Source organism: Phaethon aethereus (genome assembly GCF_964289735.1).
Source record: "Phaethon aethereus genome assembly, chromosome: 13".
Classification (NCBI taxonomy): domain Eukaryota; kingdom Metazoa; phylum Chordata; class Aves; order Phaethontiformes; family Phaethontidae; genus Phaethon; species Phaethon aethereus.
Genome location: NC_138589.1, coordinates 15,944,052 through 15,970,715, shown reverse-complemented (window position 1 = coordinate 15,970,715; position 26,664 = coordinate 15,944,052). Strand labels below are relative to the sequence as shown.

The 26,664-nt window shown below is 37.9% G+C and overlaps 1 protein-coding gene across 2 annotated transcripts in view; it reads left to right on the top strand.

Moving 5' to 3' along the window:
- ADAMTS18 (ADAM metallopeptidase with thrombospondin type 1 motif 18) overlaps positions 1-26,664 on the top strand; it is a gene marked incomplete at its 3' end in the record, with an annotated part of 76,517 nt that overhangs the window by 13,235 nt on the left and 36,618 nt on the right. For both annotated transcript variants that reach the window (XM_082005830.1, XM_082005829.1), the window contains exons 4-10: positions 14,246-14,528; positions 18,281-18,480; positions 19,236-19,319; positions 20,176-20,335; positions 20,954-21,059; positions 24,411-24,548; positions 26,004-26,157. In XM_082005830.1, coding sequence (XP_081861956.1) covers positions 14,246-14,528; positions 18,281-18,480; positions 19,236-19,319; positions 20,176-20,335; positions 20,954-21,059; positions 24,411-24,548; positions 26,004-26,157 — 1,125 coding nt within the window. The remainder of the gene's footprint in view (positions 1-14,245; positions 14,529-18,280; positions 18,481-19,235; positions 19,320-20,175; positions 20,336-20,953; positions 21,060-24,410; positions 24,549-26,003; positions 26,158-26,664) is intronic.

The following is a 26,664-nucleotide window of genomic DNA, read 5'->3' as shown; positions in this document are numbered from 1 at the left end:
CTTAAATTTTAAAGAGAAGGTTGCTGTGATTTGTCTCTGATTTTTTTGTAGTAAGTGGATGGATGTAGGGTTATTGATATAAATCTTCTACATTACATTTTTTGCAGTCTTGCATGACTTCTATCATTATATGCTAATACATGTTAAACAAAAAAGTCACTATATGTCTGTAAATTATTATAAATTTATTTACCCTGGAAAAAATCAAATTCAGATTGGTGAAATTTGTGAGAATCTAGTAGTATAAATAATTTGAAAAAATATGGAAGTTCACTGTGCTGTTCTAGTCCTTTCAAGGAGTTCAGTGGATATTTATAGAGAGAAACCCTGGACGGGAATCTTGGGCTGCAACTATTCCAACAGGATGGGGAGTGTAGTTTAAACCCTCTCTTATCTTACCAGCATTCGTGTGCATGCTAGCTCTCCACAGCAAGATGTTTGATTGATTCATAGCAACTGATGGGCAGTTTAAAATTACAAAGCTTTCAATTTCCTTGTTCCTGACAGATAAAGAGGGTGGGCATTTCCTGATTATATGGTATACATTCAAAATATTTAAGTTCCCTATGGTGCTATTTGTGACTAATTTACTTCCATAGCACATTAACACTGCTGGTTTTATGCTGTGGGAGGAGTGTAGAGTGTAACATGCTGTGAAGAGAGGAAATGTTTCACAACAAGAGGTCCTTGTGGCCTTTCCTCTGTTTACCTTACCACCTGGAAAGAAGAAAAGGTGGAGTAAATGACTGATGATCCAGATGGATTGCATGAACAGTCACATCTCTAGTCATGACACATTAAGTTGGGCAAATTCACACTGAGAAGTGGCAGGATTGCACTTTAACTCCTGGAAGCCCATATAATCCTATGTAGGAAAACGTGTAGGCACAAATAGGGCTTTACTGCCTTCGTGCCAGTAGTCTTTTGGCAGGCAGTGCCCCTTTAGTGGCCACTGAGCAGTCAGATTATTTGGGAGAAAAGTCAGGGATACACTAATGTGAAGGGACAGGGGCTTGAGGACAGACTCTAGAAGAGAAGTTAAAATCTGAGAATGATAAGTCAGTGGCTGTGCAAGCAATACGGAGCTTCAGAGAGACTCGGAATGGGAGGACCACATTTTTCACTTTTCATGTTCCCTTTTCTAGTTCTTGCCTGTGAAGGCAGACCAATTCTCTCGTTATGGAACTTGGTGTGCTTTGATGCACTACTTATTTGTCTCATGCAGCACTTCTCAGCACACCAAGTGTACCCTTGGTTTCTAAGTAAGGGCTCAAGATACAACAGCAGCTAAGCTGTGCAGCACTTCTCAAGTTATGCCTGAAGTCCACAGAGAGCAGCCACTGGCTGCGGTGTGGCATGGTGTGAACTCAGGTCTTGCGTTCTGTGGTGTCAGGATGGAGCAGAGAGCACACTCAGGCCCTGGGACTAGGAACTACCTATGAGACTGAAGTGTCTGTAACTCTCACACACTTCCCTGCTGTCCCAGAGCCTCTGGGACCCTGACAGCCCATTCTTCCTCTTGGGGCTTTTTTTTTTTAACCTGTGCTTAACCTGACCTTTGCTTAACCTACTGTTCAGTAGATTCATTACAGAAAGAAGGTCAGGCTTCTTAGGAAATTTTGCCTCCTAAATCTTACACTGATTTTATTTTTTTACCATCCTTTTATAACCTTGCAGCATGCTCATCTGCAACAAATTCCATATAATTGTATCTCCCTTGACTTTACTACATTTTTATTTCAATAAGAAGGCTTGTAGTGTTTAACATAGTGGCAACATCTGTGGCAATAGAGTTCTAGATTTCTTGGACCAATTTAATATAAAGAATATCTTGTAGAAGAGAAAGTTGCTTTCACGCACAACCTTCCCTTTGTCACTTTATCTTTCCAATTTCCTGAGATCTAAGAGATCATCACAGGGTTACTTACATCTTTGGTTCTTCACAGACTATATTTTGAGAGCCTAATATGTAACGTAGTATGCTGAAAACACTCTACTGTACAAATGCTTTCATGAAGAAATGCTATTCACTTGCTTGAAAATCAATGCTTGCTGACACAGGAATCAAAAGCCTCCCTTCTTGGATCAGTTTCTGTGAGACTCTGTAGAAATGGGAACCTCTACGTCCTCTCCTCAGCTGCTGCTTTGTCCTCTGTTCTCATTTCTGATTCTCAGATGTGCATAATAGGACTGATTTCTCAATAAAAAGATATATGTAAATGCTCCCACACCATCTTTCATACTTTTCTTAAGACTCATCTCTGCTAAAGAGGCACATAATTCACAGGCTTATACTAAAGTCTGCTTATGGTAAAATCAGTGTAACCTTTCATGACCAGTTTAGTTCTGCTAAGTACAAGTCAAACACTGATCTGAATACCTGGAAACTGTTGTGTTAACACTCCAAATACTGGTTTAGACTTGCATGTTGTACTCTGACCCTGTCAGTAGACAGGATGTCAGAAGATGTAAATTGATGTATTGGGTTGAAGAATGGTTTTACCTCATTGTGTGCTGAAAATCTGGCCAAATATTAAGGTAGTATTACTGTTTCCATTTTAAAAAGACAGGGCCTAGTGTTTTGTTTCATATCAAACCAGGACCTCTTTGTGGCAGTTTTTGCATGTGATCATACTTATGTCTACTACAGGGATTTCTGTAGTTAGAAAATTGTATTGAAAATTATTTCTCATCAAACTTTTATTTATAATAGTATTTAAAAATTTTCTAGTCTGGGACAAATTAACCCAGATTTCCTGCTTTTAATTTCAGTACAGTTACACCAGCAGAGCAGTTATAGCATGCTCACCTTTGTGCATCATTCCCCTAAAATAGGCTAATTTGTGGGAGAGAGGAGTGTGAATGAGTGTGCACAGTTTTGAAGCAGGACAGGGATTAGTGCAGTATGTCTGCTCACTGCTGACAGGTAGCATTTGGATACAAGTAGGAGAACAAAGAATCTTTGGACCTGTGGTATACTTGGCAATATAATATTGTGAAGGCAGCTTTTACGGCTGTAAATGATGCCTACAAATATGAGGCTTTTTCATGACATGGAATGTAGATGTAGGTTACTACATTCATGTTAGCAAATAACTCACTTCTTGCTCCAATGCCCATTGTAAACGAAGACCTAGATGCTGAGGATGTTTGTATGGTTTGTGTGGTTATCTAAATGTTACATGGAATTGCTGTTGTACAGGTTTCTTAATGTTGTGAAAAACTGAGAAAGGGTGAGGTCTTATTTTAAGTCAGTGGATCTTTGGGATGCTACTGCCCTGTATACCAGGTTTAATAGTATGGATTGCACTCAAGGTTTTACTGATGTGCCAGTTTTTGGGGGGGAAAAAAAAAAGTTATTCAGGCACACCTACGCTGCTGCCCTGTTTCAAAGAGGTGATTACAGTAAAAGAAGAGCAGATGAAATGTATTCTTTCTTGCTCCTCCTTTCACAGTGATGCTAAGTCATTACACTTTCTCTATAGGCATGTGTAAAGTAGAAACCATTATAGCAAGGGAATTCCTAGTTATGAGCAAACCCATCAACCTTCTCAGACGCCAGTGAATGTGACTGCGTATTTCTGAGTCACTTACCGTGTAGCACTGTTGTTCCTGTGAGTGGGGTCACATGGCAGAAGCCCATCCAGTGATGTGATGAGGGGCAGAGCCATGTTTGAGGAATGTGCCTTTGGACAGGGCACTTGCCAGCATGGAGCTCTGGTAGGTGACATGTACCTAGCTATGCTGTGACCTTCTGTGCTCAGTGCAACTGGTCACTGATCACAGCTCAAGCTACAGAGTGACATCCTGAAGGCTGGGGCTGCAGCTTGTAGTGAGGAAGATGAGGGTATTTTAATAGAACAACCCAACTGGGGTCAAATGTGAGCCTTCACAAGTCTGTCTTGAGCATTTACTGGGTTCGTTACAAAACCCTGCCTATAAAACTGAGAAACAAGGAACAGAGAGGCTGGATTGCTGAAGAACTGGGAGTTTAATCCAGATAACCCAGGCGCCAGCCTGACATTCTCACTCTTGGGCCATCTTTGCTTCTTGTTTTCCATTCCCTTAATGGCCTAAGCTCTTTTGTTCCCCTCCTTTTCTCCTTCCCACATAGATATTTCAACATATGTATATGTCTGTGTATGTGGAATATCAGCAAAGCTGATACTTTGCTCCCTACAGAGTTCCTTGTGACCACTCTCTCATGTAACTAATCCATAGCAATGTATACTCCAACAAGGAAAATTAAAAGGTTGGGAACCACTGACCTAACTTCTTAGTAAGCAATACAGCTGGCAATCAGATGTAACCCGAGCTCCTCGTTATTGGAGCTGCCTGAGCTATTCATAGCAAAGTAAAATTGCTATGGGAATTGAGCTGGATTTATTTTGTTTGAATGCAAATTATCCCAGGTCAGACAGGCTCAGATCTTCTGCCCCCTCAAATTGATTTGCATCAGCTCTGCCAGGCTGAAGCTTTTATCTGGAGGATCTTTGCTGGGGAAAAGTGGGTATGGGTAGTGAACCGCCAATGTCTAGAGCATTTGCTCTGGGGCTTTGATGCAGTCAGTGTAAGTCACTCTGAAGCCAAGAGCTCTGAACAGAGTGAAGGGTCTACCATCAGCTAGCCCTATATGGCGTCCAAGTGCATTGGGTAAGTGTCTCTATTGGCTGCAGCTTCAACTGGGTATCTTGTCTTTCAGGTTTGTCTGCCGCTCTCACTCATGAAATGTTCTTCTGAAATGTCCAGCTGCCAAAGTCCCATCATCACAGGAAAAGCTGCATTTTCACTAAAATACCACAAGTTTGATTCTAGTATAGAAAATCATAAAGGGTAAAAAAAAAAAACAAACCCCTCTTAAAAACTCTGTTGAAAATGGTTCAAGAAATTGGAAAGAAAATAAAACACCAAAGCCCTTCAGCATTATTTTAAAAAAAATCATAATTTATAGTGTTGTTTCATGCAAGGCCTGATTCGTGACTTTTAATGTTTGGAGTTGCATGTCTGATAGGGAGGAATGTTCCTGATCGGAAACACTCGTGCAAGCATCTGTTAATGCTAAGTACCTATGGAAAATAATTTCCAAGTATGGACTTTAGTTATCTATCATCAGTTCTTTTTTTTTTTTAAGCTGTTCATTTCCTGTGTCACTATGCCCTAATCTTATTGGTTTTGCCTTTATCACAACTATAGGAGCAGAAGATTCATTAAGAAGGCATGCAGCTTCCCCAGAATATTAGTACATCTGAATTCCATCCACATAAAATCGATCAGCTGTACACAAGGAGGAGAATCTTGCCAGAACATTTTCATTACACCTAATCCTTCGAGCAGCATGAATATTTCATAGCAAACCATTCTTAGGGTGAAATTTTGCCCTGTCCAAAGGCCTGTTAAAGATCTAGGCATCTTGAAGTTACATTTCAGAGATTTAAGAGGAATGTAAATGGTGATTTTATTTTGTCCTGTTACACAGAATGAGAGAACAGGGAGGGCTGCGTTTTCTACGCTTCAAACTTTCCGAAAGGTAGACCTCCTTTCACACTTTAAGGATTCTCTTAAACTGTGCACTCAGTTACATGGGATGTTAGATTAGGGGACTAACTAAGCTACTTTCTGGAGTCAGTTGTTCTGTTATTCTTGATGTACCGTAAGTAACTAATCAACTGTAAGACAGCACATGACCAATAGTGGGCTCTTTTAAGGAAAAGAAGCATAAATGCATTCATAAAACAATCCCGCTGTTTCCTGTTTGCTTTGTGATGGATTTCAGAACTGTCATAACTAATAAAATAACTAGATTTTATCTTACAGTTGCAGAGATTTGCTTGAACAGGCCATACCCAAGTGCTTGTACAGCTACCAAGCATAAATTCGAGCTGTTGGTTTTAGCTAATTGCTTTCCAGAACCATTATGGAAAGCCAAAGAGCCATACTGATGGAATCATTAATGAAGTGATCTTGAGTGCAACCTGGAAAACCTTTGGCACTTAACTTTAATATTTTTAGTGTATGGTTAGTGTCATAATGCTGTACATTACATTAGTATTTTTCTTCTGTTCATTTATCATGCCTAATTCTGTTTAAAAAAAAAAAAACACAAACAAAAACAAAACATGAGAAATGAAGGTGCTCACGTACTGACAAGCAAGTATTTAATCTGTGGCAAAGCAATCAAATTTGTGTGAGTTCTAGAATATCTCATTACCCTGCAATACATAGCAGTTTAATACATTTAAATACCAATGTGACTGTTTCAATTATCTTAAGTGGAGGAACAAATAAGAATATTTCCTTATTTGCCATATGTTGACAGAGGATTGCATAAAGATGCTTTAAGCAAGTTCAGTCAACTGCAGAAATACAAAGGCACTATTCAGAGATAACACTGTCTTTATTCATATAGGAATAATTAAAGACATGCAATTTTGTTACCTTGTTTTAATAATTGCTGAATGTTCTGCATAGCACTTCTTTTGAGCAACCAGAGTAGTCTTTCATGACTAACTCAGACTAGCAATTTAAACATCATACCCTCCTTCTGACAGATCCTCAGATAATAAAATGCTATATTGTTGAAACTCTTAGTTTTACATTTGCAAGAAATCTATATTATGTTAGAAAACAGAATATATTGAGTTATTTTTGCAAGTCAGAATCTAAAGAAACATGTGATCTGCTGTACAATTCTCAAGTCAGAATATGCAACTAGTGATTCTAATGATTCTTTCACAATAAAAATATTTTAGTGTGTATAAAGGCCATTAACTTAACCTAAACATTTGCTGTGGTACAGAGCCAGATATTCTGACCTGGTGAAAATCAGTAAGGGTCTGCTGAGGTTATTCTCATCAGCCAAGGAGGCAGTCCAACAAAACATTACATTTGTACTTCCCTGACTCCAGGGTAGTTCTCAGTAACTGCCCATGTACAGACTTGATACTTTTCTGAAGGATGGGTGAATTTGTTTGGCAAACATAAAAGCTAGGGAAAAGTTTAGCTAACTTAAATTCGCTCTTTCATTTGGTGTGTTCGCATGCCTTTGTGCTGCCTGGTTTGGGATAGGATCAAAAATGAACATGCTCCGAGTTCTACTCGTGGGATTTCTGACTTCAATAATACATGTATATTATTGGAAACCTCATGAGAGTCCATTCTCACTAGTTTCCCAGAACATTTTCTTTCCCAAATTGGTATAAACACACTCTGGAAATGCTTGCAGAGACAATGTTCGGCTCAATGGGAGCTCCTGGGTGCTTGGCACTCTTTAAAAGTCAGTCATTTATTTAACAACCTGTGTATGGATTTAGGGTCCAGACCTTTTACTTTTTGTTGGAGAATCATGGATTGTGTTGCTGTCACTGTGTCTCAGAAGCTTGTTTTGTTTACCCGGTGCTTCAGTGACATGGGTGCATCTGTGTGAAGTGCCCTTCTGAGGGGGATAGAAACAGCATACGAAAGCAAAATACACCTCAGCTCTGTTTGCTGCTGTCCCCTTTGCAGCTACCACCCAGAAAAGGGGCTGTAGGTCATAGCAGAGAGGGAATGAACTTCTTTAATTACCATGATTTACTGCCATTGGCTTGGCTGTTTGCTCATGATGCTTCCCGAGGGTAAAGATATCTTTCACCTCAGCAGCGCTTTCTGCAATTCGGCTCCGTCTTTCGGCTTTGCCAGATATGTTGCTTGTCACTTTTTCTACCTAATTCACATCTTAATTTGCTCATTTTGATTATGTTTTCCAGAGCATTGACATTTTGACCCTAACCTGAGAGTCAGTTAGTGATATCAGGTATCTAAAATCCAGGTCAGGCTCTACTATACTGCTGGCTATAATTCTTGGAAGTAGTTTTGCTTAAGACTGTAGTAAGGTTATAGTCTTGCGTATTTTTTAGGCTACCAACATAACCCATCCCAAGAGGTGAGTCTACTTCTAAAGAAAAAATAATTTATTTAGACTGCTTACATGATGCAGGATTGCTTTGAACAGCCTTGTACTAGTATTGGTTGAATATCCTTGCTTTGGAGGCAAGAGGAATCCATAAGACAAGTGTTGGCAAACTTAACAGGACTTTATTCTTCCTGGGATTCCTTGGCATGTGTGAGAAAACTATACCTTTCCACTGTTTTCAAGGCTTGACCCCAAACCCATTCTAAACAGCTGGCCCTTTTTCTGCAGTCTTGACAGGATTTTGTATCGGGTTGCTGGTATACGCACAGGGGACTGCCATCTCCACACGGGTTTCTCCGAGTATGCATTTGAAACAGATCTGAAATCACTGTCTCTGTTCTCCAAGCTGCTGGCCATGAACTGGATGTTACAAAATACTGTGTAGACACATAAATGTTATGCTATGCTTGAGCTAATAACCCAGTCTCTTAGCAGCTACATTGCTTCTAGTTTGAGCTGGCTTGCCACCAGCTGCCTTGGAGCATGTGCAGAATGAATGGAGGGCTGATCACAAACGTGAAGATAATTTCTATGCTTCGTGAAAGGACTACTATTATCCACTTACAAAACCTGAGGGAAGGGCCTCACCTCTCCGTCAGTCTGTGGTGGAATCTGAGCAGAGGTACAGGAGTTATGGGGAGACCTGTCCCTTCTAGCGCACAGTGCAGTATGTTGCTATTTGAAAATTGACATCTGCCCAATTCTAGAGGCCAGTTTTAGGCCCAAAGGCAACTTCTGGCTGTTGTGAGGTAGCTCTAAGTTGTGTGAATAGCTTCAGGTTCTCTGGATCTCCAGCGTACCCTCTTTCTGCTTCTAAGATGCTCGCTATTCCAGTATAGGAAATGGTCTGGCAGACAAAACCCACAGGTGGGACATCTGAACTAGGGGAACCTCTCCTCCAGCAAGAGAATTCTTTGTTGGCACATATAGGTCTTTCGTGTTTCCTTTGTGGTGCCAAAGTACCAGAGACTTAGCAGAACATGAGGGCAGAAAATTAGAGCTTGACCTTGATTAAAATGAACTGTAGCTAAGATAATTTCGTGAGCTTTCACTGCAAAGTGAATGAGAAAAGACTCCAATATACTGTGACATGAAATGGTCCCAACAATATTGTGATGTGAATACTAGATATATAGGCATGTCTGACTGCAAATAATTTTAAATAACAAGAACCATAGTTCTTAGGTCATCTGTTCTTCTTATTCTTTATATTTCAAGGAAGTTCTTAATTTACATTTTTATTTGTTTTAAGTAGAACTAAAAACTGTACTTTATGTCTCTGTACTTTACGCACTGTAACTCTTGTGAAGTTGTGTTTGAATCAATGAGTTGTGTTTTTTATGAGCTGGACAGTTGGGAAATAACACAACAGAAGTCTTGGATCAATGTCCACTGAAGTCTGTGGAAAGCTTTATGCCAATTTCAGTTGGCCTTTTGTCAAGTCTTCTAAAATTTTGCATGAATATTTGGAACTATTTTAATGGGTGTGAAACTACATTTAACTCTTCCTTTTGAAAGATTTTTCTTAAGTACATGCACACCCATCTAATGGTAGAGACCACATTGATTTCCTTGGCCATTGTTTTAGCTGCTCTCAGTTTAGACACAGTGTTTCTTTAACACCTTATTTTACGTATATGCTCGTAACACTGAATAAAGCATTCTGGATACAAGTGGTATTCCTTAGACATTACATGTAAACTTTTTAGCACTTTATTTAGTTGAGATACTCCTAGCTTTGTACAAACTGTAATTTAACTTAGTCAGTATTAAGTAGTTATATTTAGCAGAGACATTGCAGTTCATTTATTCATATGTTTTAATTCTCAGTTTCATTCCATTATGCTTCTTGCCTCATTATTTGTGTCTGGTTTATGAAACTCCTGTAACTTTAATATGCATATGGCCAATCTGTTGCCTTTAATTTAATTAACATGTAGTGAAAATGCCTTGAATGCAAACAGAGAACCTGCAGCCACGAGGCTCTTCTAGTTTAGACCAAGGGTTTGTCTACTGTCTCAGAACTTAGCTTTGTTAATTCATAGGCAAGAAATATAAGTTCTGAAAACCCTTCACTCACTATCACTGCTGTGTTTTTTATGGAGGGTCTGTTTTTTGGAGATGCTGAAACCTCAAAATGAATTAGGTTTACAGGCTGGTAAGCTGCCAAAGGCTTCACTCAGAATCTAAGAACACAGGGGGAGACAAATGGGAGCAGCCTTTGTGCTGTTCCAGTAAGAGACCAATGAGACCTGTTAGAAACTGATATTTTAGTGTCTGACTCTCAAAACCATTCCACCAACCTTTCACTAAAATCAGTGAAAGATTTACCTGGTTTTGTATAGCTAAGATGAACTTTTAGTGGTTTAAAAAATTCTCCTTCTTTTTCAGTTTATAACCAAACTTCAATTTAAAAAAGTGTTGAAGCAGATATTTTATTATAATTTCCTTTGTCCAAATTTAATTTTGAGATTCTTCCTCCTTTTGAAACACAGAAAACAGAACAAGTGCCTTACCTTGGTGATAACACCCCGATACTGAGGAATTTCGCAGTCGTATTGGATCTGAAATTCCTTTAGCTCAGAGCTAAGCAAACATTTCATAACAAATAACAAGTGGGAGGAGTGTTGCCTTCTCATCTCTTCTCAACTTTTCTGCAAACTGCAAGTTCCTCTAATTTATTGATTCAGAATTATTTGCTAACCACACAGATCAACGTATGTCTTTCCGTTTACTTTCCAATGGCATGGGATATCCCTTATAGAAGGATAGCAAATATGTGTTGTGAGGGAAGAACAAGAGAACAGCAAATTCCAGCTGAGCAATCTCTGGGGTTTTCCTTCCCACCATATTCTCACAATTACTTCTATTATTAGTGATAGCCACAGTGGGAGAGAGAGGGAATAGACAGGAGTCCCTGGTCTTTTTCATGCTGTGTTGTCTAGACTTAGTAAGAATGTTAGATTTTGTCATCCTGCTTTCTCTCATGATGTTATAATTGCAGAGAATCTGAAATAAAAATGGAGTTTTGACCTATCTGACCCTCTCCTTGTTGGGTCTCAAACCCATCAAAGTTAATGGAAAGATATTGAGTTCTGATTCAAGGAAAATCACATGTATACTTAAAATTATGCTGGCAATAGGAAACCTAATGCATAAATTTCCATGACAGTTTTGACAGTATTTGTTCATCTACTAAGTAGTGGAGCTGGATAAACATATTGTGTCTAACACAATTAGACACATGTTTCATGTATTTCTAGAAAAAATTCCCAGAAACACTTTTTTTTTTTTTTTTAACACTTACACTGGCCAGGAGTACAGACTAGCCAAAATCTGGCTTTCCAGAAACTGGAATTCCTTGGCAGTGTAAAGTTAGAAAAGATGATTCTGTGCTAGTATCCTGCCTCTGTGCCCTGGCATTTCTCAGCTGGCATATTTTCCAGCCAGTATGACCATAGCCATAGGCCACTTTGCTTTACCTAAGGCTAAAATTCAAGAACCTGCAAGAAAAGGATCTGGCAGTCATTGCCCAATTGCCCTCTTTGCAGCAATCCAGAGGACTGCATCTCTGTCAGAAGCCAGGTCAGCATTACTTTGGAGTTACCAAAGAGAATATTTTAATATGAATCTTTGAAACCATCCCATACCTAGAAGAAATGGAAAATGGTCTGTGATTGAATGCGTGTCCAGGCTGCTCTGTGGCACTCCCCCTTTCCTCTTGATGACTTCATAAAACTAGATGTTTTCAAAAAAGAAGGTATCTTTAATTCACACAACATTTTTCAATTTGGAGGATATGTCTGATATAAAACCCAAAAGAAAGAACTCTTATTGGAGATTTAGACTCGCTTCTGCTGGAAAAATAAGTGAATACGTTTGTAAGGGACTCAGTCAGCTACAGCCTATGTAAAGGTGCAGCAACATACATGCAGTACAGGGCCCAGAATTCAGTTTGGTTTCCCCGCCCCCCCCGAGAATTCTCAATCCACCATTATAATGTTAAATATAGAAATTACACTTGGGGCTGAAACTTGGTGTACATCAGGGACAGTTTCTTACAGGAAAATGTAGAAACCCCTTTGTTCCATATGGTTTGAATCATTTACAAAATGAATCCTACAGGAATAATTTCAGATGTGGAAACCTTTAAAATGGGGAAATAAAAACCAGATTCACTACATTTCTGTTTTCCAGCTAAAAAAAAAAAAAAAAGGGTTAGTAGTGCCCAGTTATCAGTGCACTCTAGTAGATAAGGATTGCCTCTCAAAACCACTTTTAAATTGTGTGATGACACACATCATAAGGATTAAAATATTATTCTTCCCTACAGAAAAGTATTTTGTCATGACCAAATGTGAACTGACATTTGAAATACGCCAACTTAAGCAGTGAGCAGGCAAGTTAAATTCTTGTTGATTATTTAAAGCCTGTCTCTTATTGACAGAGGCAATTTTAACCTTCATTTAGAATGTTAAGTAGATAGAGGCTGAGGTACGTAATTATGAATTCACGTTGAAGAAAGGAAAGGGGGAAAATTGTTAATCCAAATCTCATCTATGTTTGTTTTCATATTATTTTTCAGGAGGCAATTAGACCCTCCCAGTTCATAATATGGAATCTCTTCTATCGTCAAAACTCAAATCACAGTATGATTTTATGAGTGCTATTATTAGACCCCCATGAAAGATGGTTATATTGGGGAGTACTGTGAAGCTACCTTTGTTTTGGAAAGACAGAAGGGAATTTCCATGAAAAGGATGTAGTGTATGACTAGAGACTGTTGAAGACCTGTATAGCTGTTGATAAATCTTTTCAGCTGGAATAGACTTAAAGTCAATTTTAGCATTAGCTTAGTAAACAGTTAAAACTGTGAAGATTTCATATGTAACTTTCTATTTTTACTTGTTTTTAATTTTCTGTTGAGTTTTCCTCATGGGAAGCAGTTTTGAAAGTGCAGAAAATTCCACAAATCCTTAAGAAATACAATGCTTATATTAGGCATTCAAACTGCTCTTCTTCTGATACCCTTGGCATTCTGGTCCTAGGAGGTTAGGCTAAAGAAAAGCATCCATTTCAGAAGGCAATAGGTGATACATGTCTAATATGTGCATTTTCAAAGAATACTTTGAGGAAGGAGGTGGAATCATGATCTGGGAGGACTTAAGATGTCGGGCAAGATGGTTTGCAATTGACATTAGTTTGTCTGCACATACTTTTCTGAAGCATAAGAGATATGTAGTCCTCGTGGGATGTCAATTTTGGCAGGAGGGTGTTGGCACATGATAGGGCCTCACTGATCCAAAACAAAAATCTGTATCTAGTGTTACGTATGTAATGTAATAGAATTACCTGATGAAACTTCTTCTTGGTTTTTGACTTGGTAAAAAGGAGTGTTTATTACAACATGTTTTACAAAACCAAGAAATGAAATAAAATCATAACTCATTAATGAGCTGCATGGAAATACTTCCTCAGTGCCACCCACATTTCCCTGGCCCTGATCCTGGAAACACTTCATCACATGTGCAATTTTATGCATAGACACTATGTGAAAAATACAGTGTAGTTTTCCCATACTTACTTCTGTCTTTCAGGGATCCAAGAAAGAAAAAAATCAGATACTTGGCTTTCACTGATCAGTTTTCTCTTGTTAGGAGGGCATAAATCTTAAACCGCCTTTATGATGATTAAATTTCAGGGAGTTGATTACTGAATGATACTACTAAAATGTTTAGATGTTTCAACCTTGTGCTGCTGTACCATAATGTGCTTATGTTTCTAGAGTAACCTTAAGTCTGGGATTCCCGTCTGGTTGTTCTGAACTTTGTTCTGAAAAAAACCTGAATATTACTTCAAACATTTTGTTTTACTAATCTATGCACTTATTAGAAGTTGCATTTTCCAAAAGCATTTTCTTTTTATGTGAGACTGTGTATCCTGTACACAAACACAGATACAAACAAATCTATACTGTGAAGAATGGATTTAATACTGCATATGAAATTATCCATGGTACTGTGTGAAGGCGCTATGCTGCCAGTCCCACGATATTCTTGTTCTGCGTGTTACCAAACGTGAAGCCTGGTAACCTCCAAAGTCAAACAATGCATAATCTAATTGTGAAGACTATCTAGATTATATCTTAAGTAAATCTAATTTAGAGGAGCACATTTCAGTCTGTCTGGGCTTTGAAGGGAGATCACTTTAAGAGCTAGAATGTTCCAACTGTGAACCTTGATAAGTCTTTCCTCTAATTTGTGGTGGTGTTGTTTTTTGTTTTTGTTTTTTTAGTCAGGTTTGATAAGAACACAGAAGATCGAATTCCTTATATCTCCATTACCTCAGCAGCTAGCACAGGAGCACAACTACACATCACCTCCTGGACACCATCCTCATGTATTATATAAACGAACTGCAGAAGAGAAAGTGCACCGGTACACAGTAGAGTCCAATCCCAAATACTTTTCTTTTGGTCATCACAGAATTCACACTTCCCACAAGTATCATGCTCAAGAGAATGGTTACCACCATGGAAGGTTTCAAAAGCAACATTTTTGTGGACGTCGCAAGAAATGTATGTAAGGAAACTTTCTCTCCTTGTTTGAGATAGTGTCTCTTAAAGACTGTATGGTGATTCTGAGGTGTGGTTCATAGTCACTTTTGTGATGGAGACACAACAACTTTAAATAATAGTTATAAGGTGAAATACATATGAGAAACTTGATTATTTCTTTAAACTGATGTCCTCATCTGTTTTATTAAGCCATCTGACTGTTTAGTTTGCTTATTCTCTACCTAGATTAAAAGATACTTTGCCTGATTTTTTTGACACTGACATAGTTTTCAGCATGCAATTCTGTTCTAGATTGCCGCTTATAGTTATAAGGTGAAATACATATGAGAAACTTGATTATTTCTTTAAACTGATGTCCTCATCTGTTTTATTAAGCCATCTGACTGTTTAGTTTGCTTATTCTCTACCTAGATTAAAAGATACTTTGCCTGATTTTTTTGACACTGACATAGTTTTCAGCATGCAATTCTGTTCTAGATTGCCGCTTTTGCACAGCGGTGGATACAAAGTCCCTGAACTGCTCCGTGTTAGTTTGGGGATATATAACTAATTAGGCTTGAAGATGAATAAAAAGTCTTCCAAATCATTAATTTCTGGGAGGATAGAAAATAAATCTTTCAGAACTCACCATTTGATAATGAAATTTTCAGCAGCTGAGATCTTCAAAAAGAACCTCCCATGTAAATTGTTTAAATAAGATTTTGGAGCCACCTCTTAAAAAATGTATTGGAGTATACTATCCTGCCAAGGTGTATTCAGAGTTCTTCATTGGGCCGTCAAATTGCAGAACATTTTAGAGCCCCCTTGGACCCTTTATCCATACTTACAGCATTCAGTTGATTCTCTTTGAAAGCTGATCTGTCCTGAGCTGAGTTTCTTAATGAGTGTCTCCAGGACTGCACGCAGTATTGAAAACATCATCTCAGGACAGTTATATTCTACCGACTTCTTACTTGAGTTCTGAGAAAATAAGTAGCTTCCTTTTCCAAAAGGCATGAAGGAAGAAAGAGAAAAACAAATAGAAGGGAAGGAATGAGAAAGGAGGTAGTGGAAAAGGTGGCTGTCTGAGACTGAGGCCTATTTGAGGCCTGAAAACTGCTTATTAAAAGTTGACTGCTTCTTCAAAAATCCTTCTCCGTAGATTTGAAAGCTAGACCTTAAATACCAGATGCACAAGACTATGATTCAAGCTGTAAACATTTGCATTCTGATGCAGTTCAAAACTACCTCATTACACACTCCCTTTCCCCCCACCTGGTTTCCCTGCTGCCCGTTTCAGAGCAGAGGGTAATGGTGCTAAGTTAGCTTGTCTGCTCTACAGTGTTTTATTTCATTTGCATTGTCCACTGTGGTCTTGTGCCTTATTTACTGTACCCCCTGTGACTGCTTGTCCAAATTCAGAATTATTCATGTCCTCTTAGGACCTTACATGGTGTTTATCCCTATAATAAATGAATGCATTTTGAACAGTGTATTTTCATAACCTCCTGGGATGTGAGAAGATATTATCCTTATTCCTGGGACTCACAGACACAGGAGAGGTCAAAAATAACCATTGCTTGTGGGTACCAAATCAATAAACTGAGTTTTTGTTTAAAATACTTATCAGAATATATGCTCCTCTAATTGTATATGTGTATCTATATGTTCAGTAATTTCAGTTACAACTATGAGTTCTTAGCTGCATATTCAAGATGGGTTTATGTTAAATGAAGAACATGCAATTAGCATCCAACTGTGGTAAGTTTAGTATAAGTGATTTGCCCATCATTGCTTAAGAACTCGGTGTCAGACACACTGTTAGAATCTGATTAAGCAAGATTGCATTTAATTACCTTAACCATGCAACTTTCTTTTCACATCCTGCAGTCTTCCACTTTATGCAGTACATACCTGTAGCCTTCTGAGGGAAAGAAGGGGGGAGTTCTAAAAAATAACAACCTATTTCCATACCCAGCCTTGGTTAATCTATAAAACAAGCCTATCTCATGTTCACTGAATGAATGCAGCCCTACAAATAAAATAATGTGTGATCATTTAGTTGAGTAGAGGCAAATATAGGATGTAGAAGAAATACTTATCACTCCAGGCAACACCCCTGCTATGAGTACTTGGGGATTTTTTCTTCTCCCGCCCTCCCCTGTTTTAAATTCTCCTTTGTCTTGTTCTGAGATCTGGAGTCCTATCAGTTTGAAATTTTCAGCAAAATCAAGTCTGGTCACATGGAATAGAAAATTTCAGCTTGAATGAACAAAGGCATTGAGAATGCAGCCTTGCTTAAGGCAGTCCTATGCTATTAACACTGCCCAGTCAAGGTTAATTTATCCTGCCCTAAGAATGGATCCAAGCTTGTGGAACAGTAAGAGGGAAGAGCACACTGCCACTTTTGGTGTCATAGAAGTAGCTTGTCCCACTCACCATCTTTTAAAATTTCATATGCTGGCAATTTGTAAGTGTTAGAGAAGCTGGTTAATAATTTTCATACTCCTCTTCACAATCTAAATGTTTTTAGATCATGAGAATTGGCTGGACTGTACTTAGTAAATCATGCTTGAAATGTTGCTGCTGCTTAGGTTTTATTAGTAGCAGTGAAGTTAACTCAAGAGCAAAACTCACTGCTCATAGATTTATGAGTCAAATGCCTTCAAGTATTGCCTTCAAAATAGTACATGGAAACTGATGTGCCGTGAACTGAACACTTCACTCCTGGGTGAGGCATGTCTTCATGTCCTGACGTGCTTCCAGAAGAGAAAAGTTCTTTGAGTTTGTAAAGGACAATTGTTTATAATGAGTGATAAATTTTAAAATCTGACTAGTGCAGTCGCTTGCAATGTTACAGTTCAGAGTGATTTAGTTCTTGAAAGCAGACCACTGTTGTGCATCCTATGGCGTTCTTGATTTCCCAGTTTGGCATGGAAGGAAGTAGCATCTGTTTTAGCACTGTTGTTGGAATAACTTTCTGATGAGGCACCAGCACATTACCTGAGGCTCCCTCAGTTGTGCCATGTTACATCCTTTGTCAAAAAAAATCCTATTGTTATCTAAATAGTATGTTTAAGTGGCCCTCAAGTTAATTCTTGATGCAAAGGCAGTGCAGGTGTATGAAAAAGAAGCTATGAATAACATAGCGAGAAAAAAATGCGCCCTGGCGTTGGAGTGTGTGGGCTGGATGCGCATATCCTATCGTCAAGCCTTGCTGTTGCCTGACACTTCCTTATATGAAATAAATATATTTGCAGTAGGAATAATCTCAGTGGCAAATTCATGTAGAAGGCTAATGTCAGTCACAATAGCAGGCTGGCAGGAATCTTACTTGGGGTGTGTGTCTGCTTTCTGTACTGATGGTGTACATCTGTTGTAGAGGGGACTTTTTTACCAACTGCTATGTAAGTAGCACATGCCAAACACCTCAGGAAGTTATCAAAAGGACAGAAAAAATGTAGATATTCTGTTAAAAATTCTGTTTGTATTTTTTGCCACAGATGCTACCATTTTATTAGATTAATTCCTTATTTTAAACTGCTTATTGCATATGAATTTGGTTCTCCCATTTCCTTCTCTCCCTATAGCCATCCTTCCCTCAGGAATGAATCAGGTCTTTTTTAATAAATATACAAGAATTTATCCATAAGTATTAAATCACATGCTGTAAAAATAATCTAAGGCTCTAAAACTGTGATACTTCATTTTCTGATGAAACTGTTCATGGGTGATCTGAATCCTTTCCAAAACTGAGTTTTATTTCCTTTTAGATGCACCTAAACCACCCACAGAAGAGACATACATTCTCTCGGATGAATATGGGACCTCTGCAAGGTTCAAAAGATCATCTGCTAAAATTCAGAAAAACGGAAGTCTAAATGTTGAAACCCTTGTTGTGGCAGATAAAAAAATGTTGGAGAAACACGGCAAGGAAAATGTAACAACATACATCTTAACAGTTATGAATATGGTAAGCTGTGGTGTAACTTAAGTATATTTTCCCTGTGGAATACTGTTAACGTCAGGGTCGGATCTTTCGTTAGACAAATAGTGATGCCAAGAAGAGCAGGGGCACCTTACACAAGTCTTTCTTCAAGCGTCATCTAATGTATTACTTATGTCAAAAGACTCTTTAAAAATACATCCCTAGATTATCACAGCTTTGGCAACAGTACTGTAGAGTAAAAAATAAAGTAAAATAGGTAAGAACTTAAAATGTTAAGTTTTAAAATACTTCTCATGTAGTACAAAAAGGCAGATACTCTGAAATTGAAACTTTCGTTTCATTTAGTATCATGAAGCTTAGTCTGTTTTGTCTGATGTCTCTCCTTGAAACAAAGATTTATTTGAGAAAGCACAGATTTATTTTGAGAAAAATAATATAATTTAACTACAAATATGTTTTCCTTTGTGGCTTTGCTCTTTACTGTTGTACTACAAAACTTGAACTTGAACTTTGAACTTGATTATACTTAGTCTAGGAGACCAAGGGCAGAACAAAGCCCATTGAAATCAATAGAAGGTTTTCAAGTTTTTTGAATAAGTGTAGTGGCTTGAGGCGTAATTCTACTGGGTTAAGCTCTTTTGGATGAATCCTACAAGATCTATAATTCCATTAATCTATATTGAAAACTGAAGTCCAATGCAATAGCTCAATACATATGTTTAGTCTATTAAAAAATATTATATGTGTAGGTGATATTTTCTTTTCAATAATTGTTGCAGGTCTCTAGTCTATTTAAAGATGGAACAATTGGAAGTGATATAAACATTATTGTTGTGAGCCTTCTTCTTTTGGAACAAGAGCCTGTAAGTTGTGTCAAATTTTTGTATGGTACATTTAATTTGCTGCTGTTCCTAGGGAGCTTTGGGTGTTCCCACATTATGTACTTGAACTTTCATTAGAGGTTTTTAAGACATAAAGCATAAGAAGAAGATTAGAATCACAAAAACCTCCAAAGTCATACTTTCTGCATTTCACTGCTTCTCAGTTTTTGATCCTAAAATCTTAATTTCATAAAAATGTTCTTTAGGAACATTGAAATACTTCCAGTAACATAAAACTTCACAATTTCCAGCATTTTCTTGATGAGAAATGGCTGGAATGAGAAATCTACTTAAGAAGTATTTAAATAAATAAAAAGATTCTGAACTGGGCTTTCCAGGATGTGATGATCAGAAAGGGGAAGGGATCCCAAACTGAAGATAGCATGTAACAAGGTGGGAGTGGAGCCAGTTCTTTTGGCAAGGGTGCTGAGACAAAAGAAGACAAAATCTCTTTTGATGAAAAGAAATTTGTGATGGGTTATCTACTTGGATAATACTTTTCTTCCACAGATATATCCAAACATTTTAATCACAAGACTGAAAATGGTTTAGTGTTCAGCTTTATCAGGAATCATATTAGTACACTGTAATTCCAACCACTGACTTTGAAAATATCTGTGTGTCTGGGGAGAGGTGCAGTTTTAATTTACAATTGTAATAGAGTCACTTATCAACTGAACTGGTCATCACAGACAGTTAATGTAGGAATACATAAGTTTATGTAGAACAAATATGAAAAAGTAGTTCCCTTTTCCCTAACCAACTCTTATTCTTTCAATCACCTTTCTCAAGTACTGATGGAAGCACCTTATTTCTGTGTCTCTGAAATACCTTATAGGGTGGATTACTGATTAACCACCATGCGGACCAGTCACTGAACAGTTTTTGTCAATGGCAATCTGCTCTGGTTGGGAAGAATGGAAAGCGTCATGACCATGCCATCTTGCTTACAGGTTTTGATATCTGCTCTTGGAAAAATGAGCCCTGTGATACTTTAGGTAAGATATGAAAACACACTCTGAGAAACTCGTGGCTGTCAACAACAGCATCTTGATTCTGAGAGACTGAAATGTTTTAAAATAAAAAAGTCATTTTTTGCACATAATGTTAGCATTCTTGAAGAGGTATTATTTTTACCTATTTGTTTTTGAGGTACCTAGAAGATAAAGAGTATTACTGGTATCATTGCCCCAGAAAAAGTGGCAACATAATATCTGTAGACATCCTTTTGGACTGTCACCTCTTCAAGGAATATTTTTGATTTTGAGAATATTTCTGAGCCACTCTTTTTTTTTTTTTTTTTTTTTTGTTGACTACTTGCCTTTTTTGAATGGGATTCCTCCCTAATTTGTGAGCAGTAAAGGCATGATGGGGGAAAGGAATAATCTTTACAAGTAAAGTGTATTTTAGGAGATTAGGTTTGATTTATACTTCTTATACAGGAGTCCCTTTATTGTCAAATAAAAGTCTGCTGTAATTCTTCCATGATAAACCTGATGAAGTAGACAACCATGTTGATGCACCACAATAGACTGGCTTATTAGAACCGTTGCAGATGACATATGTGTTTGGAATTCTGTAGAGAAACAAGCTGTTGTACTGCTTCCTTCCTTCAGGATTTGCACCTATCAGTGGCATGTGCAGCAAATACCGTAGTTGCACCATTAATGAAGATACAGGACTTGGGCTGGCCTTTACAATTGCTCATGAATCTGGACACAAGTAAGATATTTTTCATGAGTCTTACCTGCTCCTTCTATAAATATATAAGTGTATGGAAACATAGCACCAATTAATATAAATCGGTTAAATGTGGATCATTTATAGAGAGCTATATAATGATTAGAATATATAAAGCATCCAATTAATGCATTTGCCTTATTAAATATCATCTCTTTAACAATCATAAAATTACCACTGTGGGATTTTGATCGATTTTGCTGCCATAGGCAGAGGGACTTTATTCTGATACAGGTACCTCACAACTGTTTATAATTTGACAGGAAGCTATAGGCAATGTTAGGCCAAACGGAGTCTTCAATCTGAGGTGTGTCCTTTGGCGTGAAATGGTGAATCAGCTGCTCAGGGTGCTTTCCTTTTATTTTTTATTATTTTTATTTTTTTGACATTTTATATATTGCAGGTGATAACCAGAACAAACAGCAAAAGCTGACAGTAATAATCTGCTTCCCACACTGCTACCATATTCTGGTAGACAAGTCGCTTCTAGTATCAGTGTAGTTGCCCCAAAAAGAGAAGGGACACTGCAGTTTACAGTATGGAGAAGTGATGTCCCTGAGTCTCTTAGAGGTCCCTTTCCCAGACAACCCAGTGTTTCATAGGGTCTGGGAGCCATTCATTCCATTCAACCTGTCCTTTGTTCTCTCTACCTATGTAATGAGTCATTTGGCTAACAACAACCTTTGTGGAGGTTTCTGCCTTTCTGTATCTATTTCCATTGGATTTCCATTTGATTTCTATGATGACGACTGTAATTTTCCTAAGAACCTGCTGTCTCTCAAACAAAATCAGTAATAACCTTCCCTGGAGCTTCAGCTATTCTCTGAATTGTTGAATTAAATCTAAAGATGATGATTAGGTTTTGCTCTCCTGTTTTTTTTGCCAAATCATTTTGAATTACTTTTTCACAACTTTTCGCATGGTTTTTATTTTCAGTTTTAACATAGCTGAAGCTGGAGTCTGTCTAACCACTGACAGTATAGAAGCGTACTTTCTCTATGTGGTGCAAACCTGAAATCAAGGGTCAGATAAAACACGGGCATCTTTATTTTGTGCAGCAACATTACTGCACAGAATATCTTTGAAAAGCAGTGGTACTGTATTCTGCTGTTTGGCCAAGGCATGAATCCTTCCGATTCTGCATGACTGAATCAGAACTATTTATTTTCATTGTACAAATATGTTCTACAGTATACACTATGACCTAACGTCTACATGAGTGACCCTTTCACAGGTTTTTGTACATCTGAAGGGAAACAAGGAATTAAAGAATAATCCAGCTACCAGTGAAGCCTGTGGGAATTGTGCCAATGCTTTCAATGGGACTAAATATGTAAAATATATACTGTTTGATCCACCTGTCACACTAATGCAATTTCACTGACCTCAGTACATTTTTAAAGTGCTTCAATCAGTATTAGGAGAGAATCAGGCCCATAGCTTATTTTTCAAGAATTATCCCCTTTAGTCCCTTAATGTCCTTCCTTCCTGCTTATTTTCTTATTTGCTTTGAGCGATTATGCTTGGGAACTTTTTAATTTTTCTTTTTTTCTTTTTCACCACTGCCTTTGATTCTCATATTATTCAGCCTTTCTTTGGTATAATTCCATACTCCTGTCTAATAAAATTCATCTTATCTCCTAGAAAAAATCTGCACCATATACGAAATGTTTTTATTATCATTTGTTCATTTTCATGTTCCTGAGAGTACCTAGTACATGATGTAAGACAAGAGAATTTGGTCTCTGTGATAGAGAGATTCCTGGAAGAAAAAAAAAAACTGTGACAGCCTTGGAGGTGCTGAGGTCCACTGTGAATATATTAACCTAAGGATTTCATAGTAGGAGAATATTGTATACTGGATAGATCACACTCTGTGATCCACTGAGTAGCTTCAGTTGTTACATATTTTTACGGTTTTCTTTAAGTAGTTTGTGTTTTTACCTGAAAGCTTAACAGTTCCTTTGGGAGTTCAGAGCCCATTGTGTCAGTGGGTATATAAACTGTGGATTCTCTGCCTGCAATGCATGTGAACAAAGTTAGTATTTTATAAAGGATTCTAAAATACTTGCTCAGTTGGGACTATTTTTGTCCAATTATAGAAGGAGCCATATATTTTAGCAAGTTTGGAGCCTCAGCTGGTGGCAACACATGCAGTAACTCTGATGAGCCTGCAATGATTTATAACAGTAGACGATCAAGTCCAGTAAATTAGATATTCCCTGCACGCGCACAGATTACATTCATAAAGTCACCAATGTACTACAATGTTGAAGTAACAGATTCTGAAATTTTTATTCAAAACACATTGAAATTCACAGATGTCCCATACAGTGAGTAAATATAAAACAGTGAAAGGAAAAAAAAAAAGAAAATTAGCTTTATTATATCCATAAGCTCCACATAATTTATAATTTTTAACATTTTTTATTGTTGCTTATTATTCTTTATATTATCCTAACACCTCTCCTAGTGAAAGCAGGGCCTCGTGATGCTGCAGACTGAGCAAAGCACCCAAGAAGGGGCAGTGTTCCTGTGAAAGAGGTTACAGTCTAGACAAAGTGACAATGTATAACAAAGGCGAGGAAAAGAAAGTGATTTGCGTGAGATAACATAGCAAGTTAGTGGCGAAAATCAGAAAAAGAATTGTATTCCTATATTCATACTTTGTATTCTATTCATTCAATCCCACTTCTTTCGCTACAGATTGAATGCAGCTAAGTAGTTCTTACCTCCTATTAGGAGGACAGTTATGTTGCATTCTTACAGCTGTGTAACACTAATATTTCCCTGGATGCTGATCTCCATGCCATTCATGTTAACAGGCATTATCACTAGGCAAAGAAAGGCTCAGACTGCTTGCATATTTTAAACTGATAGATTTATAGGCAAGTACAAGTGTGACTGAACAAAAGATCCACTACTTCCATCCATCTCACCACAAAACATTTCTCCTTCAGGAAAGAGAAAGTGTAAAATTTCGGACACAGTCTGCAGCTCTGGTACTTTTGTGCCAGTGTCTTGTCATTAGCTCACATTGCAGAACCCTTGTGCATCACCAGTCTGTCCTGAAACTTGACTATATTTTTCTCATCAGACAAGTGTATGATGACCATAAAATTTGAATGCTATTACTTGGTGCTTTTTTCATACCAATAGTCATTTTTATGGTGCATATGTTTTCATCCATTTGGAGTGAAAGGGATGAATTCCCCATTCCCTGTGGAGTTCAAGCATAGAGCTGTTACCCAGAAAGTGTTTCTTCAGCCCCAGATTGTGTCTTGCTTCTGTTTAATCTAGATTTTTCACTCTCATGCCTGCTTCTCTTTTCAGCTTTGGTATGATTCATGATGGAGAAGGAAATCCTTGTAGAAAAGCTGAGGGTAATATTATGTCTCCCACACTCACAGGAAACAATGGAGTGTTTTCTTGGTCTGTATGCAGCAGGCAGTATCTCAACAAATTTCTCAGGTAGGTCAGATGGAAATCTGGGCTGGTGCCAGGGAATGTATCTTTAGTAACTGGGCCTGAACTCTTGAACAGACATAAAAATTAGTTAAGTGTGAAATTCACCTCTTTTAAAATGTGCTCAAACGAAGGTACTATTTAAGCCCACACACTTGGACTTCTGAAGCGTATAGGTGGTATGGCATACAAGTGTTTTTGTCCTGCCTCATTTCAGAAGAATGAGTTTCACCCTCCATGAATATCCTGCAGTAATGACTGGCATATCATTCTTTCCCAGGCATTCCTGTCAGCAGCTAGGTTTATTAGAGAATTAGTAGGAAGTGAACACAAAAGAGGGCAGACACAGTGGTACCAAAGTCATTACAAAATGTAAATTAATATTAGTGGCCTTTCTCACTGGAGTTTCTCTCTTGATCTAGCTCATGTCATGGGTAAAGACATTTTACATTTTTCATATACTGTTTCTGGGGGGGAAGAAAGAGGAAAAAGAGAAAGATGCCAATTATTTCTCCAGCATGTTGCCATTACTCAAGTGGCTTTTAAAGGAGCTGTTTTTCAGTCTATGTTTAATATCATCTGAATTGCAGTCCTTTCCTGTACAACTTTACTTTTACTTTGTCGTACCTGGGTACGCTACGCATGATTACTAAAAAATGTGCAAGCGGTACTAAGATCCAATACAGGCATTTTAGATGCTAATTCTTTAGAGTGAGAATCAAGCACTTAGATAGTTCTATGGATCTGATCCTCGAATTCCAAGTTAGTATCTTAAAGTAGCGGCCAGGAAAGGTTAGAGTTCTGGTGATTTTCTTCTGCTGCAGCGAGGTAATATATTCCGAGTACACAAGCAAATTGCGAAGTATGAAGTCACATAAACCTTCCAAGGTGCAAAATGGCCCGAGAGACTTACACTTGGAAGATAACTCCAGCATAGAGTGATCTTCTGTATACATGGATTCTCAAGCATATACAAAGGAAAAAAGTAGACCGTAGGGTACCTTTGCTCTTAAGCTGGACACAGCCAACCCAAAGCACGCAGGCTGCAGCAGCCTTCTGTTTGTCAATCCACACAAAGTGAATGCTGAAATGAGACAGTGTGCCTGTTGATTCTGTTGATTCCTCGTTTTGGGAATCATTCAAGGGAAAGAAGCAGACTAGATCACCTTGCTTTTGGTTACACAGGAATAAAGGGAGGAAAAGAATTTGACATCGTTTGTTCTTGTCACAACAGTCCTAAAGCCTGGAAATTCCTGCTTCCTTAAAACTTTGCAGGTCAGGCTACCAACAAGATGTCAAGATCTTTTGGCTCCTGCAAGCAGATATTCTCATTTCAGTGCATACCTCTAAAGCTAGTTAAAGGTACTGTACACCATATTATGTGTTTTTGCTGGTCTGTAGCAAATTAAAATATTTTGATATAAAGATCATAGTCATGATTAATATACATTCTCATTATAGTACAGCTCAAGCTGCCTGCCTGATTGATGAACCTAAGCAACCAGGACAGTATAAATACCCTGACAAACTGCCAGGGCAGATCTATGATGCTGATACCCAGTGCAAATGGCAATTTGGAATGAAAGCAAAACTGTGCAACCTCAGCTTTGTAAAGGTACCTATTGATATACTTTTGAAAAGTTAAAATTACGTTAGAGAACTGCAGAACACTAAATAAGTACAAGTAGTACAGTGTTCTTCAGAGGCCTCGGCTATTTCTCCACCTTATCTTGCTTGGCAATTTGCTTTGAAGGTACTGGCCTCTTTTGAGGAATATCACAATCCCAGGGGAGTTTCAGAAGGAAATGCATTCTTTCCAGGAGTCATAAGGAGTGCAGTTGAATACATAAAACCCATGAGCCTTTGCCTGCTATGCTAAGGGAAATTAGCAGGCAGTAGTTTTGATCAAAACTTGTGTGGGGTAAGAAGGACTAAGTTCCTTGAGTTGTGTTTTACTCTTATGCATTGACAGCAAAGTCTGGAAAAGATCTGTAGGGTTATTTTAGAACAATAAAAATTACACTCTTGACTTTGATGAAGGATTAATTTAGATTAACCCATTATTTTAGACTGCTACACTCCTTGCTGATCTCTTCAGAGAAGACGTTTTATTAAATAATCT